Genomic DNA, 16,367 nt, shown 5'->3' with positions numbered 1-16,367 from the left:
ATTAAGGGGCTATTTTATTTATTTATTAAAATATTTCTATAATGCTTTTCAGAAAACGTAGCTACACACATCACACAGTAGACCAAGAATAAGCAACAAAAGGTGCTTGAGAAAGGATGATTTTTCACACACAAATCACTGTTTTTCACATCATAAACACCTGCACTATGATTCTTTAAAAAAAAACCCTTCTAAAACAACTGCCTCCCCCGCCTAAAGTTCCAACTTGTGAAAAACCAGCCTCAGTGCTTCATTTTCACTTTCTGGGCTCATTTGCAGGGGACCCAAAGTACTTCTTCACATGGATGGAAATCAGCCTTAGCCATGTTCAAATATATAAAAGGATGTCACATAGAGGAGGGAGAAAGGTTGTTTTCTGCTGCTCCAGAGAAGCGGACAGGGAGCAATGGATCCAAACTACAAGAAAGAAGATTCCACCTGAACATTAGGAAGAACTTCCTGACAGTAAGAGCTGTTCAACAGTGGAATTTGCTGCCAAGGAGTGTGGTGGAGTCTCCTCTTTTGGAGGTCTTTAAGCAGAGGCTTGACAACCATATGTCAGGAGTGCTCTGATGGTGTTTCCTGCTTGGCAGGGGGTTGGACTCGATGGCCCTTGTGGTCTCTTCCAACTCTATGATTCTATGATTCTATGATCTTGGTGCCCTCCAGATGTTTCGGACTACAATTGCCATCAGCACAGCCACATGAGGCTGCTGGAGGTTGTAGTCCAAAACATCTGATGAGCATCAGGTGGGTGAAGGCTGAACCTTGAACTAAAGTTAAAGCCAGCCTGCAGCACTCACCTCTCACAAGGAGAAAGAACGTCTTCATCAGGCTGGACGCCTAACTCCATCAGCAGCCACTCTTGGAGGGTCAGCTACAAGAAAGATAAATTTTTGTGCGGGAGACACAAAACAGCAACAGGAGCTCCCCAGACACCTTAGCCTGTTCCTCCGTGCTAAGCATTAGGTCATTTGCTCTGGCCCTCAGGCATAAACTGAAGTGCTAATAGCATTGAATTTCTTAAATCAGGGCGAAATCAGGATTTACCAGCAGAGCTCTCAATGATTTGAAGTAGACTGGCAAGGATTTTTGACTCCCCGTTGCTTAACAGCAGCAACAATAACCTATCCTACCACTACCACAAGGCCTTCATGCGTAATGGACTAAGAGCTCTTCTACACTGGCTGAACGGAGCCCAGCAGCTTATGCCTGCTTAACTGGCACCCCAATAGTGAAGCCTCAACCTGCTACAGATAACCTTGAGACATGGTTGCCAGAGGGCAAGGGAAGAACCTGGCACAGTCACTGAATTTACCTGGAACTCTTTCTCCTGCAAGAGCTCTTTGAGCTGGGTTTGCTTCCACAAGCAGAGGGCAGCTTTCTGGTAACAGATAGCGGGGTGAGATAAAGTTTTCCAAGGAATCTCAGCTGGGTCTCCGTCATAGCCTCTTCCTCGAGCCTCTAAGCTGAGCCGTGGAACAACATATTGAAGCTACAAAACAGGGGGGGGGGAAACACCTGTTAATATAAATAGCACTGAGCTAGATGGACTACTGGTCTGACTCTGTATAAGGCAAATTTCTATATTCCATATACAAATCCACAAGTTGACTTTATAGAATAACAAGCTTTTCATATTTGCTGACATTATTGATTTCATCACAAATATGACCCCAAATTATTAAACATCCCCCCCCCCAAAAAAAATATGTTGGAGCATAACAATAATAAAATCTGGAACCACAAGTTTTGAGAAAAGCAGGCTGGAAAACGCTGCACTCACAGAATGCTGAGCAATCAATCTAGAGAGAATCCTGGACAAACATGCAGGTTAGCACACTATGGAGTAACTGAGCAGAAATAACTGCAGTGGAAAGATGCATTCGTGTTCGGATTTTGACTTCTGAGTGCAGGATAACTGTCGTTTGCTTTAAATATATATTTTATAAAGTTACCTTTTTTACAAAACCAGAATGAAGTAAGGAGCACAGACAAGCACGGGAAAGGGAAGTAAACTTGCAGAAGTAGTAAGAGAGAGCAGCTGTACAAAACCTACAGAGAGAGAGATAAAAAGTATTATTTTGTTTGGCCATTCACTGGTCCCCTTTCAAATACTATCTATTGTATTTTTATCCCACCCTCCAAGAGAAATATACCCACCACCTATTTTACTCTCACAACAGATGAAACCTTTGATGGAGAAAGAAGTTTACCTCATGCAGAAGACAATGGACTCTCCTGTCCGGCACACCAATAAATAATCCCAGAGCTCAGTTATTGAAAGACATCTTTTGGATACAGAGTGAGGAAGCCAAGAGCAGATGTCCACCTCAGGAATTAAGGACTTGGCTTCATTTAAGTGGACTGCAAAGACAGCCAGGCCAATGATATGAGCATCACTCAGAGAAGGCCCCTGCAAACAGACAAAACATACCCCAATCAAAACACATGAAAATACATTTTGTATACATTCATTGCAATGGTAAAAATGAGTATGCTCCCAAAAATGTTGTTTTTATTTCAATCAATACCAATAATTAAAGGTGTTACGATATTTAAAGAATGGCAAAGAGCATTATCAAGGTATGTCTGGCAGGGCAAGAAGCCTAGAATAAAATTTAAGATTTTAACAGATGCAAAAGATAGAGGAGGCTTTGCCCTGCCAGACCTAAAGTTATATTTCGAGGCTGCATGTCTTTGCTGGGTGAAAGAATGGATAAAGTTGGAAAACTCAGAACTTCTGGATTTAGAAGGATATGATAATAGATTTGGTTGGCACGCATATTTATGGTATGAAAAAAAAGAGTGCATAAAGGTTTTGAAAATCACATTTTCCGAGGTCCCCTGATTGAAGTATGGAATAGGTACAAAAATTTATTAGAGTTTAAAACCCCACTCTGGCTGTCGCCATTGGAGGTAATGAGTGTCAAGAAGATCAATATGATGGGGAGTTGGATTACATATGAGAACTTAATTATAAAAGAAGGAAATAAATGGAAACTGAAACCATATGACGAAGTTAAAGAATATGTGTTTGATTGGTTACACTATTTCCAACTGAATGCGATGTTTAAAAAAGAGATGCTGGAAAGAGGTTTTCAAGATGAAAAATCTAGATTTCAAAAAGAAATAGTGAATAATGATGTTAAAATTTTATAAAAATGTATAAATTACTACTTGAGTGGCATACTAAGGATGAAGAGGTTAAAGTTGTAATGATTCAGTGGGCCAAAGACTTTGGTTATAATATTCAATTTGATGATTGGATAAGATTGTGGAAAGAAGGAATGAAATTTACTGCATGTACTACAATAAAAGAAAATGTTATGAAAATGTTATATAGGTGGTATGTTACACCAGTAAAACTTGGAAAGATGTATAAAGTGAGTAATAAATGTTGGAAATGTCAGGAGAAAGAAGGAACATTCTACCATATGTGGTGGGAATGTAAAAAAATGAAAGGTTTCTGGGAAATGATTTATAATGAATTGAAAAAAATGTTGAACTATACCTTTGTTTAAAAACCAGAAACTTTTCTGTTAGGAATACTAAGAAATGACATAAAAAAGAAGGATGAGAAGTTGTTTTTATATGCAATAACAGCGGCAAGAATTTTGGTGGCACAAAAATGGAAACAGGAAGAAATCCCGACGAAAGAAGAATGGAGAATGAAGTTGATGGAATACGAAGAATTAGACAAGCTAACGGGGAGAATTCGGAACCGGCGAGACCAGAGATTTACCGAGGACTGGAATAAATTTACAGAGTATATTAAGAATATATGTGAAGGTCAATTAACGTTTGTAGGTTTTCAAGAAGCTCTGTGATAATAATGGAAAGAAACATTGTTTTATAATAATTGTTAAGATCAATTTGGTTAAAAAAAACCAAAACAATATAGATCCAAGAAATGTGAATAACTGTGATAACATGAAAATTTCCAGATAGACTGAAGGAAGTCCGAAAGTGGAAAAAATAGAATTGGATGTATAATTCTAATGGAATGTTTTTTTGTGTGTGTGTGTGTTTTTACTGTTAAATTTGAAAATTTTAAAAATAAAAAAATTGAAAAAAAGAAAAAAAGAAAATACATTTTGTATCCATGGCTACCAGTTTCAGTAAACCAGGAGTGGCTAACTTGCAGGCCATCAGTTGTTGGACTACAGTTCCCATAATCCCATTGGAATACAGTTCCTATAATCCCTGACCATTGGGCCATTCTGGTTGTGTCTGATGGGAGCTGGAATTTAGCAGCATCTGACAGGTCACAGGTTATCCCTGCAGTAAAGCCCATAACTCCAAGGAGCCTATCTCAGGACCTCAAGCAGACCGACACTCTGTGATGGCAACAGAAGGAGCCAGTTCAATTCCGGTTCTTCAGAGGGGTGCATGCATTAAGACATCAGCTCATCGCATTGGGAAACCCACCTGATGGTAGATAAGCTGGCAGAGCCTGCCCAACAAGGATGGCAAGAGTCGGCGGTGCCCACAAACCATTTTCACAAAGAGGGAGGGCCAGGCCCCTTGTCTGTAAGGAATACAAGCCATGCCATCATATTGCTGCCAGGATGAAAAATTATTTATCCCTGTTTAACTACATTCCAGAAACTTTAAGAACCTAGCAATGGTATTTTTACCTGTCTGGAGGGAGGGAGGAGGAGGCAGCCATTACACTCTGGCAGAACGATGTCAGAAGAAGATCGATAGCCTGAAAGAGAGAGGCTGGCTGTTGATTTCTACCCCAGGGCCTTTGTATCTGGTGTTGGTATCTAGCAGGCAGAGATACAAGCTCCTACCACGCAATTATGAAGAACTGAGAACTACAATTCTCATATTTTGTCTGACAGGACCGCAACAAATACTGAAAATATGGCTTATTGGTTGGATGGGTTCCCAACATTTTATCTCTGTAAAATGATTCTGTCTCAGGGATGTTTCAGTGCAACAACTTAGAGCAAAGCACCTCTGTACACACCCCTTGATCCCGCTGTTCAACTTCAGGAATGGAAAGGTTTAGCTTGATCCTAAGACTCAGGGATGCGGCTTCATCCTCGTCTTTCATACGTCCCAGAACGCCCACCAGTTTATCAGAGACCACAGCAATCTGAGCTGGCACCTCTGCAACAGAGAACAACATGACAGAACAGCCAACAAAGGAGGCAAGGGTATATCCAGCTGCTGAAGTTCCTTAGGAATTTATTTGAAAACCTCATACGCAAATTGTTCTGCCACCCTGAACACACAGTGCCACCGGCATATGTGGCGTTTGATTCCATCTGAAGGAAGCAGGAAGTTTTAACAAGCAATAATGTTAACAAGGGAGCAACCAGGTTTAAGTGATGCACTTGAGAACTAGAAACAGACCTCAAGCCATCTAAAGCAGATTAGGCCAGGCTTGCATCTAGCAAGCCAAAAAAGTGGGCGGGTCTTTTTCAGCCAAGAAAAAGCACAACATTTGCCAAATACTAGATGCTCGAAATTAAAGTGAATCAGACAACTTATGTGCGCACACACACACCCCGGTCCAAGATGCAACTCCAACCTGCTTCTCCCAATGGCTTTGCTTTGGCCCACTGACCAAAACAAGCCATGTTAAGTCGAAGGGGATGACATAATATCCTGCTGGAGCCCTCACACCACCTCTTCCCACTGTGGCCACTTGGAGCTGCGTGACAGTTTCCACCACAGCAGTTCCATTTGCCCTTTGGCCACCCCCTGAGTAGGCCAGGTTGCACCTGCTGGACTGTCATGCCTGGTTCATCTCCCCTTGCCCAACCAGCTACCCCAGGGATCTGCAGTCTCCCCCTTGGGGTTGTCTTTTACCCCTGAAGTTGGCTGATGATGCGTGAGGCCCACAAACATATCACACGTCTGACACAGGCTCAAGTCATCTGCCAAAGCAGCTTTGCAGACACGTTCTGTGCTGTTTCGTCCCCATTCTCTCCCCGTTTGCCACCCGATTGCCTTCACTTACCATCATGCTTATTCTGGTCTGTAATAAGCAGCCTCAGTGTGTCAAGTTCAGCTTTTAGAAGTTCCAAGGGCTCTCTGAGATCACTTGCCTCAATTTCCATTGATTCATCTGCTGAACACAAGAAGCTGCTGCTGTCTTATGCCAGGATCAAGCTATTTGTAAAGTTAGCCCAGAATGTTCTATTGTGTTTAAAATGTTTCTTACCTGCCCTTCAGAAGGTTCTAGGGCAGCGTACAAAATGGTGCAAGCTATTTACCCAACATACAAACTGCTATATATGAATGGCCAAGACTGCTTACAGGAGCAGGCTGACGGGAACTCCTCTGCTGAGAGAGCTACACTGGTTGCCAATTTGCTGCAGGACCAGGTTCATGGTTCTTGTGCTAATTCACAAAGTCCTGAAGAACTTGGGCCCCAAGTACCTTAAGAACAATCTGATCCCTTATGCTCCACCTCAGTCACAGAGATCTTCTGATGGGCCACTTCCTGGGGTTCCCCACACCCCAGAGGTTTGGTCAGCCTCTGTTAGGGACTGAGCCTTTAGTGCAGCAAGCCCTGCCTTTGTGGAACTCCTTGCCACTAGAGGTTTGGCAGGAATCATTCCTGCCAACTTACAGAGATCTCCTAAAAATTATGTTATTCGGACAAGCCATGTGAATTTCTTTTTGCCAACCAGTATTTTAGTGATGTTTTTATTATTCTTACTATAATTTTGAATGGTGTTTGCCACCTGGCTGTAATTTTATGCAAGTTGAGTTTTAAAATGTTTAAATAAATATAAATGCAATATAAAAGCAACAGCAAAATGAAAAAGCAGATTAAAAACTCATGTTTACAAACTATGGACAACAAGAAGAAAGCAGCAGCTCCAATTACAATTCCATCCAAAATGCCTGGGCCAATATAAAAGTCCTTAGCCTTACACACCCCTAGGGTCCCAGGCAGATAAATGTCTTTCATCAGCATTTGCAAACAGATCCCATTTTAACCACAGATGCCTGGGAGTTGAACCTGGGATGTTCTGTATGCAAAGTGTGTGCTCTCCACCAATGAGTTATAGTCTCGCTACCCCTCCTCCCAATGGGAAGTGCATTTTAGTTCAGCCTGTAATATAAACACTGTCAACTTGAAGCCCCACTAATTTGATGGAGCAACCTCAAAAGATCATTTGCAAGAGTAACAGCCCACATTTTTAACGAGGTTCTTAGACAGTATGCAGACTATTGACCTACAGCGACTCACAGCACCACCTCTCTAGGTCTGGTTTAGGGCACTCAACCTAAAGAATGGACTGGAATTTGTTCAATTGAACAAATTTATCTCCACATACGTATCAGTATTAAGCCAGCTCAGCACATCGAAGTCTCCAGGCTAATTTAGCAGCACCGTTCATTAATCCTGCTTCACTGGCGTGATGCCCCAAGGCTACATATAACAGACAGTGATCGTTTTAGAGCTAACAGGCAATGCAATTCCATCGATATCAAGCCAGCTGCATTAAAGGACAAAAGCAGGCTAAATCGTTTTATTCACTTCTGCTACAGCACCAGAAATTTAATGGAAAAGCCACTAGGGGCCAGTGTCCCCACTTTATCTGGAACACAAATCATTCCTTTTGATTGCTGCAAGCTGCTAAAAATCTTCACTTCACCCTAGATTTCTGGCACTCAGGACCTCAAGCTGCCCAAGCCTGAGAGCAGCATCTGAGTTTTCACATTAAGTAGAAAGGTCCAGAGTTCTTTAGAGGCAGCAGCAGGACGCATCAGCTCCAGTTCATCTTTTGTCAGAATTGTACCAGAAAACACAGGGAGCTTCTTGCACAGCCCACATTGCAGATTAACAGGCATGGAAGCTCCACACTGAATCACTTTTGTGGTTCAGCAGCAGTATTCCCCCCTTTCTCTTTGCAGCAAGGAAAATGCCAGCACCTCCATAATGCATTTCCCCATTACACAACCACAAAAGAGGCACTATCGTATTTGTTTTAATACCTGGGAGGAGGTGAGCAAAGAAGCAGCATTTGTTTTGCTTCATTCTTACCACTAGCAAATAGATCTTTCTCACCCTGCAAGAGCTTCTCTTTAACAGCTTTGCATTCTTCAATATAAGTGGTGTACATGTTCACGGGAATTTTCTCAGCCCTGTTTTAGGAGACAGAAACGTTTTTATGCCACCACCGAACCAGCCTCCAGTTACCATCATGACGCAGTTGGCATGTCACATGCAAACTATGTTTTAAAGTGAGCCAGGGCATGCAGGTGGCGGCCCCTTTTACTGGCTGACCAAGTAAGCAATAGAATGGGCCAGAGCTGCAAACAGGAAGCTTTCAATTAACATCGGGGGGGGGGGGACTTTTTGTTGAACAGAACTTAATCATGATTATGTAAACGGATGTTGGCCATAGGAAAAGGCATTGCTGGTTATAAAGCACTGTCTGGAACCTCTCCTGTCACCCCACTTCTCAATAAGTGCAGAAAAGAACAGCCGAAAAGAAGTGTAAAACAGCTCCAGTATGGAAGCAACCAAAGAGATAAAGACCATTTTGTGCCACACGGGAATATTTTTTTGCACATGCAGTTAATCAAAGGAAACCTGGAGACCAGGAACAGTGGACCCAAGAGGCAGAGAGGTCTGTGGGGTATTCAGAAGTGTGGTAAGACCATAACACCACTGCATTACGTGGCTGCAGGCGCAGAGATAACGCAGCATCGTGGAAAGTCGCATCAGGTGATGTCAAACGTCCCCCGTATGAAGCCTCTAATATCAGAAAGCAATTGCAGCTTTTCAGAATCCACTTCCTTACCTCTTAAGGGAGTCTATCAAAGCCATGCGGGAGTCGGGTGTTTCAGGAAGCTGCAATTAAAATTTTTTTTAAAAAAAAGTGTTTTAATATCTGTTTCGACATTGATGATTTAGATGCACATTTTTTTATGCTGCAGCTCATTCTGAGTGTTAATGTGCTTAATAGAACAGTAACCTAAAAGTTTAGGAATACATAAAACAGAAAAGCAACCAAAACTTTCAAAAAATTTCATTCGCCGCCCAAAATTGGAGGAAACAAAAAGAAGGATGCTCACCACACGGGGCGCAAGTAAAGCAGGAATAAAACGCGATGTGTAATAGGACCGTCTGAAGATGCTGAAACACAGGAAGGCAGATGCGGTAGAAATTAATCACATCTGGAACACAAAGTGCATCTTGACATTTTTAGGAATGCCTTAAAACAAACCTACTGGTTTTTATTTCAAAAAATCAGACAGAAAAACAGTACTTCAAAAACGCAGCATGTGGGCCTGTCGTTATGATAACCCATTGATATGATTAGCTATAGGGCAGTTCCACCACAGGAAGGACTACACAACACAAAGCAGCCTTTGCAGAACCCAGTGAATAAGAATCTAAGAAGAGCCCAGCAGCAGCTGGATCAAACTAAAAAGGGTCCATCTTACTCCAGCAACCTGCTCTCACAGTGGGCAGCCAGGAGCCCCCAAGGGAGACTACAACCAGGACCCGAGAGCAACAACATTTTTTACTTTATTGGGACATTCACAGGGAGCCAGGCACCCCCTCAGCTGCAGCCCATGGCAGCTTCCTCAAGGCAAGAGGACAACAAGGGCAACAGAACAAGCAAGTTCTGGGCTGAAATCTGAGGGCCACATGCCCCACAATTTCCCCCCTGCCCTGAGCGAGCTACACTGAAACAAAAGAGGAAATGCACAAGAGGGGGACTGTGCCAGACCAATTGCTGGAAACTTCAAGAGAGGAGAATCCTGCTTGCGGGTTTCCCCACAGGCATCTGGTTGGCCACTGTGAGAACAGGATGCTGGACTAGATGGGCCACTGGCCTCATCCTGCAGGGCTCTTCTTATGTTCCTGGGGGGATGTTTCCAAAGGATGCCTTTTTAACCGGAGTTGGGGAACCACCATTCATGGGTGTTCGGCTCTTTTCCTCCTTCCACATTCTTTCCACATGCAGCCGCAAACACTAGACAAACAGCTACCAACAGGTTTTATTATTATTTTAGACAGCAATTCCGGCTCTTCTTCTTCTAAAGCCTTTTTTCCTGACTATATTGTTTGATATGTTCCTGGAACAGAATATTTGGGGGAGCTGGGAGATGAAGATATCATACCTGGCTTCCATCACACTAGTTGGGATCTTTCCGGTGTTTTCAAATATCTGAATGGCCTTTTCAACATCATGAAGTGCCTGGCAGTGTGGCTGGCATACACAGAGAGAGAGAGGCAACAGAGGAGAGAAGAAATGTTTTTTATCTCTTTTTGCACAACTGATCCAAGTCTTCCTTTCCTGCTCTATTGTGCTTTGTGACTGCTTTTTCTGTCCCATGGGAGATATGGCCAGTTCAGCTGCATAACAAATACTTGGTGATGGGGAACTAAGACAGCATAACAGGAGCAGAATAAGATCACAGTCAGGTAAAAGATACTCAAGTGTATCTTCCAAATTTCATATATTTTATGCCTTGGGACTTAAAGATTCTGCTGTTAAGTGTAAATGGCTGCTCTGGGTAAAGTCAGGCAGAAATAATGCTGTTTTGGGTCTGGTACAAATAAGCAGCCACAATAAAAACTGCAAACAGCAAGAGCCAAGGAAATCAATTCTGTGACATTCAACAGGGCCCAACAGAGACATAAGAGGAATGAAAAGCAACCTTTCCTGCAGGATACACTGATAAATTGAAATAAGAACTCCCTGAAAACAAACATAGCTATAGCAAACAGCTTTTATGTATCACACTTAAAAGAAAAAGACCAAATTTGTTATGCTGCATTTCCACCAGCAAGTTCCAGCATCTCTGATCAGACTGCAGACAAAGTTGTAGAAATAAATGAATAGAATAATGCTGGTCCAAACTAAACGAACCGGAATGTCATGGTTCGTTTTTGTCATGGAGATTAAAATTGGACCCACTTACATTTTTCTGTCTGCCTTGTACATAACTGCGCAAAAGTTACCAGTCTGCAAACATTTTACATGCCTCATTCATCTGCCAGCTGTATTTCCATACTAGGTTTCCTTCCTCTGTTTCAATGCTGAGTGCTGAGGAAGTGCTGAGCACTGCAGATCACCTGCATGCAGAGCCTACCCACCTACAGCTACCAAGCAAATGCTCAAACACAAGGCTGTTTTTTCCCCCTGACCGTGTGTAATTAAAGCTTTTAAAACAAACAAACCCTGAGCTCTGATTAGTAAAAGGGTTTGCCTGCTTCAACATTTGGTAATTGCTCATCAGATATGAAGCTGAAGAAGGGCATTGATAATGCAAGGTAGTTTTCATGGTGCTCAGAGAGACCCCATTCTTGGCTTAGCTCCCGGCTACCTGAAGGGCCGCCTCACTCCCTCTGAGCAACTTCTTTCTGACCACATTTAAATCGTGCAATTCCCTTCCTCTTCAGGAGGACTGCTGGCCCCTCTCACTCTCTCAATTTTCTGCTCCCAAGTTAAGACCTTCCTTTTTCAGATAGGCTTTTAATTTGCCTGGTTAGTGCAAAATGGCTGATCCTGCTGCTTTGTGCCAGTCCTATCTACAGCAATGCATAATTTGTTTGTGTTTGATGTCATTTAAACACCAGCCAAAGTCCTTTTTCTTTTCTCAGGCCTTTTAATCCTTGACTCATTTATGTTTTTGTGCTGCTTCGTGTCTGTTTTAAATTACACTGGCTCCTTTTATATTACGGTGCCCTAATGTTTTTGCTTTAATTTTTATCTAAATTGCAATTTTAACTTTTTTTAAGCTGCCCCAAGAACCCATGAAAGTGCAGGGTTACAGAGCAACCAAGCAATAATATAAATAAAATGATAATAGAACTTGAGGTAAGCCACCCTGAATATCAGCTTTTAAAATAGTGGAAGGGTGGAACAGAAATTCTCCAAGTCAATACATGCCCACTTTACCCTTCAACAGAGCCTTTTTACTCCCCTCTCCACCCCCAAGTCCAGCATGCATGTTGCAGTGCTAGTGTTGCAGTTCAGAAGCAACCAATGTGGTGCCTTTCAGATGCTACCCAATTCCAACTACCATCAGTCCCAGCCAGCATGGCCAATAGCCAGGGAGGATGATGGGAGTTGTAGTCCAGCAACATCTGCCTACCCTCACATTGGTTCTCCATGTTATAACCTTAAGATGCATCACGGTAGCAGCTGTAAGCCTTAAGAAACATTGTACAGTGGTGCCCCGCAAGACGAATGCCTCGCAAGACGAAAAACTCGCTAGACGAAAGGGTTTTGCGTTTTTTGAGCTGCTTCGCAAGACGAATTTCCCTATGGGCTTGCTTCGCAAGACGAAAACGTCTTGCAAGTTTGTTTCCTTTTTCTTAACACCGTTAATACAGTTGCGACTTGACTTCGAGGAACAACTCATAGAACGTGGTGTGGTAGCCTTTTTTGAGGTTTTTGAAGACTTTGGTATTTTTGCTTTTCCAAAACTTTCCCGACACCGTGCTTTGCAAGATGAAAAATTCGCTAGACGAAAAAACTCGCGGAACGAATTAATTTCGTCTTGCGAGGCACGACTGTAAAGTCATATTGTTAATGTTCTCCCCATGTAACCAATTATTAAGGTCAAGTCTACACTTGAGAGAAGTTACCACAGCAGCAAGTCATAGAAATTATACTTATGGGGTCAGTCCAGGTGGTTCTTGTGTACCTGCACAGCTTCCTTGACAGAAGACAAATCCTCATAGAGACCCATGTCTTCTATTGCTACCTGGAAAGAGTTGAAAGAAAAAGGAGCACAGCTGAAGGCATGGTGGTGGAAAAGGGCAGGGAGCTTAGTGCAAAACAAGACTCATCCCTAGAACTGGTTTCCGACAGCTCCGGGGCTAATCTTACCTTTCGTACCCTGCACAAATGCTGCCAGCATCCCCTGCACATCTGCAAGCAAGGAGGCAGGTTCCAGGTAGCTGACTGAGCCCCTGCACCTCCCTCTTTAAGAGGCTGAGCCCCAGAAATGGAAGAAGCCCTTCACTGACCTTGAAATCAGCCAGTCGGGTTTTCGCGAGAGTGATATATTCCAGAAGAAAGGGGCGGTATTTGATGGGTACGAACGGCGGGTGCATGATGTGGACCTAGAGAGACAGTTCAAATCAAGGTTAGGCCAACAGTCATCATGCCCATTGGATGCCCCTAGCAGTTTTGCACATTCCCTCCCAAGGTATGGGCTACAGAGAACAGATGCAAGATTTATTGTACACATGTACACTGATGCTGCCTTTTTGTATGAATATGAACAAAACAAAAAAAGCATAGAGCACTTTACACTTCCTAGAAGTTCAAGCTTCAGTTAAAATCTAAAAATAGGTGGCAAGATCCTGTCCATGTCTCACCTTCAGGTATTGAGGGGCTTCCAAGGGCACCAGCTCCGACAGGAACTTGAAGAGGAAGACTAAGGCCTTCTTACTGCTACTGTGGAAGCCACTGCTGCTCCCAAAGGCAGTCTGGAAAGCAACAGCAACACACAGAAGACTGTTAAACTATGCCCATCACTGAGACAAGGGAATTCATTACTGCAAGATGTAGTGACGGTCACCAACTTAGACAGCTTTAAAAGGAGAAAAGGCAAATGCATGGCGGAAAAGGTGTCGATGACTCTGTTACCTGTAGGACTAGAGCTACTGCACACCACCTAGGAAACTGCCTTATACCAAGTCACCCCGTTGGTCCATCTTGCTCAGCATTGTCTACACTGACTGGCAGAGGCTCTCCAGGATTTCAGGCGGGAGTCTCTTCCAGCCCTAACCTGGAGATGCTGGGAACTGAACCTGGAACCTTCTGCTTGCAAGGCAGATACTTTACCACTGAGCTATGGCCCTTCTCCAACTGGATGGGGAGAGAGCAAGAGAGGGCTTGTGCTCTTATGCCCTGTTTGTGGGCTTAAAAATAATCTGGAGGGCCATTGTAGGAAACTTGCAATCGGCTATAGCGGGGGGTGTGAACCTGTGGCCCACCAGATGTTGCTGGACTCAAAATGCATCATAGTCCAAGAAGAGTTAGAGCCCAACATCTTCTGTGGGGCCACAGGTCCGTCCCCCCCCCCCCAGCACTCTTGGGATTCTTCTATGGAGCTGGTCCAGCCACTTTTCACTCCAAGTTTGATTTATAATGTTTTTACATTTTGAGTTTTCTGTTCCGCATTCCCTTTGCCATTTGGATAAATGAAGGTGTGGGTTGAACAGCAATGCCAAATTCCTGCTGTGCTAATGCAGCCTTGCTCCGTTTTGATTTCAGACCCATCCCAGCCAAATGCAAAGCACCTTCAAATCCTAGTTTCTGGTACAGTAGCTCACTCCTGTAGAAGCTTGGATACCCTTCAAGACACACACTCACACCGTCCTTGTGTCTGGCATTAACAAGTTTATTTGGGAAGTGTCTTCCATTTGCTCTTACCTTAAACCATTCTGCATAAGACATGAATATTGCAGGGCCTTCCAAGGCTGCTTGGCGGACTATTATGAATGCAGTGATCATGTTTTCCAGGTCATAGTCCTCAAAGGCTTTTCTCAACAGGCGGTCCAGGAGGTCTAGAAGAAGCACAACAAGATCTCCAAAATATTACATACCTATGGGGAAACCTGGATGCTAATAAAAAAAAACAAAAAGGCAACCCTCTGTTAAAAGATCAAACAAGACATTGAATACCCTTGTATTATAATTTTTTTGCAATTAAAAAATGCCAAGGAAATTGCTGTAGACAATAACAGACAACCCTGTTGTCTCAGTTCACAGGCCACAGTAGCAAATGTGCTACTCTTTCCCACTGGCCCAAAACAACCCAATGAGCTTCATGGTTGTATGGGGATCTGAAGGTAGGTCTCCCTTCTAGTCCAATGATCAACACCAGAGCTCCTGTGTCATATCCCTCAGCTGACAGATGTGTGGAGGGTGTGTAAGAAAGGTCATTTTTTTGCTGTGATATGGCTATTGTGGAATAATTGCTTATCACCATCATTAAACACGTTTAGCTGCCTGGTAAAAATGCAGCTCTCTCAGGAGAGTAGTTACTGATTTCTGCTGATGCTGCTACTACAATATGGGGAAGTCCTTTTCTTCTTCTTCTTGCAGACTCCTATTGCATCTACTGCTACAGTGTTGTTGCTTTTTAGTTTAAATCTTCACTGAGCATTTTGATTTGATTGTTTTTACTGTTTGCTAACTTTAGTTTGGGATCGGTTTTCAGAAGAAGAGCCGGATATGTGTATTTTCTTTAAAAGTAAGCAAACACATACAGTACTGATCTCATAACCACTTAAAGGGTTTTAAAGCTCCAACATTATACAACCACATTTAAATCTCTATATATTAATGCTCATACCTGAGCATGCACTTCCAGCCTTCCAAAGGTAATGGAAAAAAGCCGTTTTCTGCAGAATGGGGCCTGGCACAGTACTGCAAACATATGAGCATATGCCCCCTCCAGGTGGCAGTTTAAGCCGCAATAAATAGCACTTTAAATAGTCTCAACATAATGACCCACAGCTAAATTAAAAATTCAGAGAGAGAGAAAGAGAGAGAAGAGACTTGGCAAAGCCATCCAAGTCAAACTGATAATATTTGGCAGAGAAGGCAATATTATTTGCGAATAATTCTAAAACACCAAACAAGCAGCTGTGAGCATTGGATCACACCAGCCATTTTCCTCTCATGTCTGTTGGTTCTGCGCTTGAAAGACCAGCAGCAGCCCAGACATCTTCTCCAAACATACCTTTAATCAAGTGTTGTGCTTGAGGATGACAGACTAACAATGTAGAGACACAGGAAAGGACATGGTGCCAATTCACTTCGCTTGTCTCTAAGACCAACTGCAAATGATGCGTCAGCTCCTCTGCTTTGAACACCACAAACAACTAGAAGGGAAGGAAGCGAAAATCCTTTTGGAATCAAAGGACGCTGGGGCAGAGCACCCAAGAACACATTCATGGTTCCCTCCTGACCATCACACTGCTGATCAGTGTTAGACAGTATTAAACAAAGTGGAATAATTGGCTCATCCTAAGGCAGCTTCCTATATTTCAGACCTGAAACCCAACCCAGAGGAGCAGGGGAGACAGGAACTCCCACTTCCACCAAGAGATCTCTATACTGCCAGTGCCCCTGAAGAGCCACTGGATCCAGACTTCCCTGCCCAGGACTGTAATTCTCCACACCAACCGCCTGGTTTCCTGGTCAGTGTCACTCTGCATCTCTCCCATAAGATGGTGAGTCAGGCAGGACCTTCAAAGCTAGCTGCCCGTGAGGCTATTTAGCAGAAGGGAAGTGTCTATATATAAGCAGAACTGAGAAAAGAACTCTTATCCAAGCTTTCTGCCCTGGAGAGATGAATCCTCTCTAAGGCCAGAGCCAAATGGCTTCCCTTCCTTGCAAGCAAGCAAG

At 43.2% G+C, this 16,367-nt stretch overlaps 1 protein-coding gene across 3 annotated transcripts in view; it reads right to left on the bottom strand.

The window, feature by feature from the left end:
- The window catches only part of FANCA (FA complementation group A), a 40,789-nt gene that overhangs the window by 11,568 nt on the left and 12,854 nt on the right, over positions 1-16,367 (bottom strand). For 2 of the 3 annotated variants that reach the window (XM_082229184.1, XM_082229182.1), the window contains exons 13-29: positions 15,700-15,841; positions 14,385-14,518; positions 13,325-13,435; positions 12,971-13,066; positions 12,646-12,705; positions 10,111-10,199; positions 9,055-9,115; positions 8,781-8,830; positions 8,042-8,118; positions 5,978-6,088; positions 4,979-5,121; positions 4,641-4,711; positions 4,432-4,531; positions 2,217-2,416; positions 1,959-2,055; positions 1,319-1,495; positions 804-877 (exon numbers count right to left, since the gene is read on the bottom strand). In XM_082229184.1, the coding sequence (XP_082085310.1) occupies positions 804-877; positions 1,319-1,495; positions 1,959-2,055; positions 2,217-2,416; positions 4,432-4,531; positions 4,641-4,711; positions 4,979-5,121; positions 5,978-6,088; positions 8,042-8,118; positions 8,781-8,830; positions 9,055-9,115; positions 10,111-10,199; positions 12,646-12,705; positions 12,971-13,066; positions 13,325-13,435; positions 14,385-14,518; positions 15,700-15,841 (1,793 nt within the window). The remainder of the gene's footprint in view (positions 1-803; positions 878-1,318; positions 1,496-1,958; positions 2,056-2,216; positions 2,417-4,431; positions 4,532-4,640; positions 4,712-4,978; positions 5,122-5,977; positions 6,089-8,041; positions 8,119-8,780; positions 8,831-9,054; positions 9,116-10,110; positions 10,200-12,645; positions 12,706-12,970; positions 13,067-13,324; positions 13,436-14,384; positions 14,519-15,699; positions 15,842-16,367) is intronic. The other variant, XM_082229183.1, reaches the window with a different exon arrangement.

This window comes from Podarcis vaucheri (assembly GCF_965113315.1).
Source record: "Podarcis vaucheri genome assembly, chromosome: 7".
Lineage (NCBI taxonomy): Eukaryota > Metazoa > Chordata > Lepidosauria > Squamata > Lacertidae > Podarcis > Podarcis vaucheri.
The sequence above is the reverse complement of the archived record's forward strand: the minus strand, read 5'-3'. Positions and strand labels throughout refer to the sequence as shown.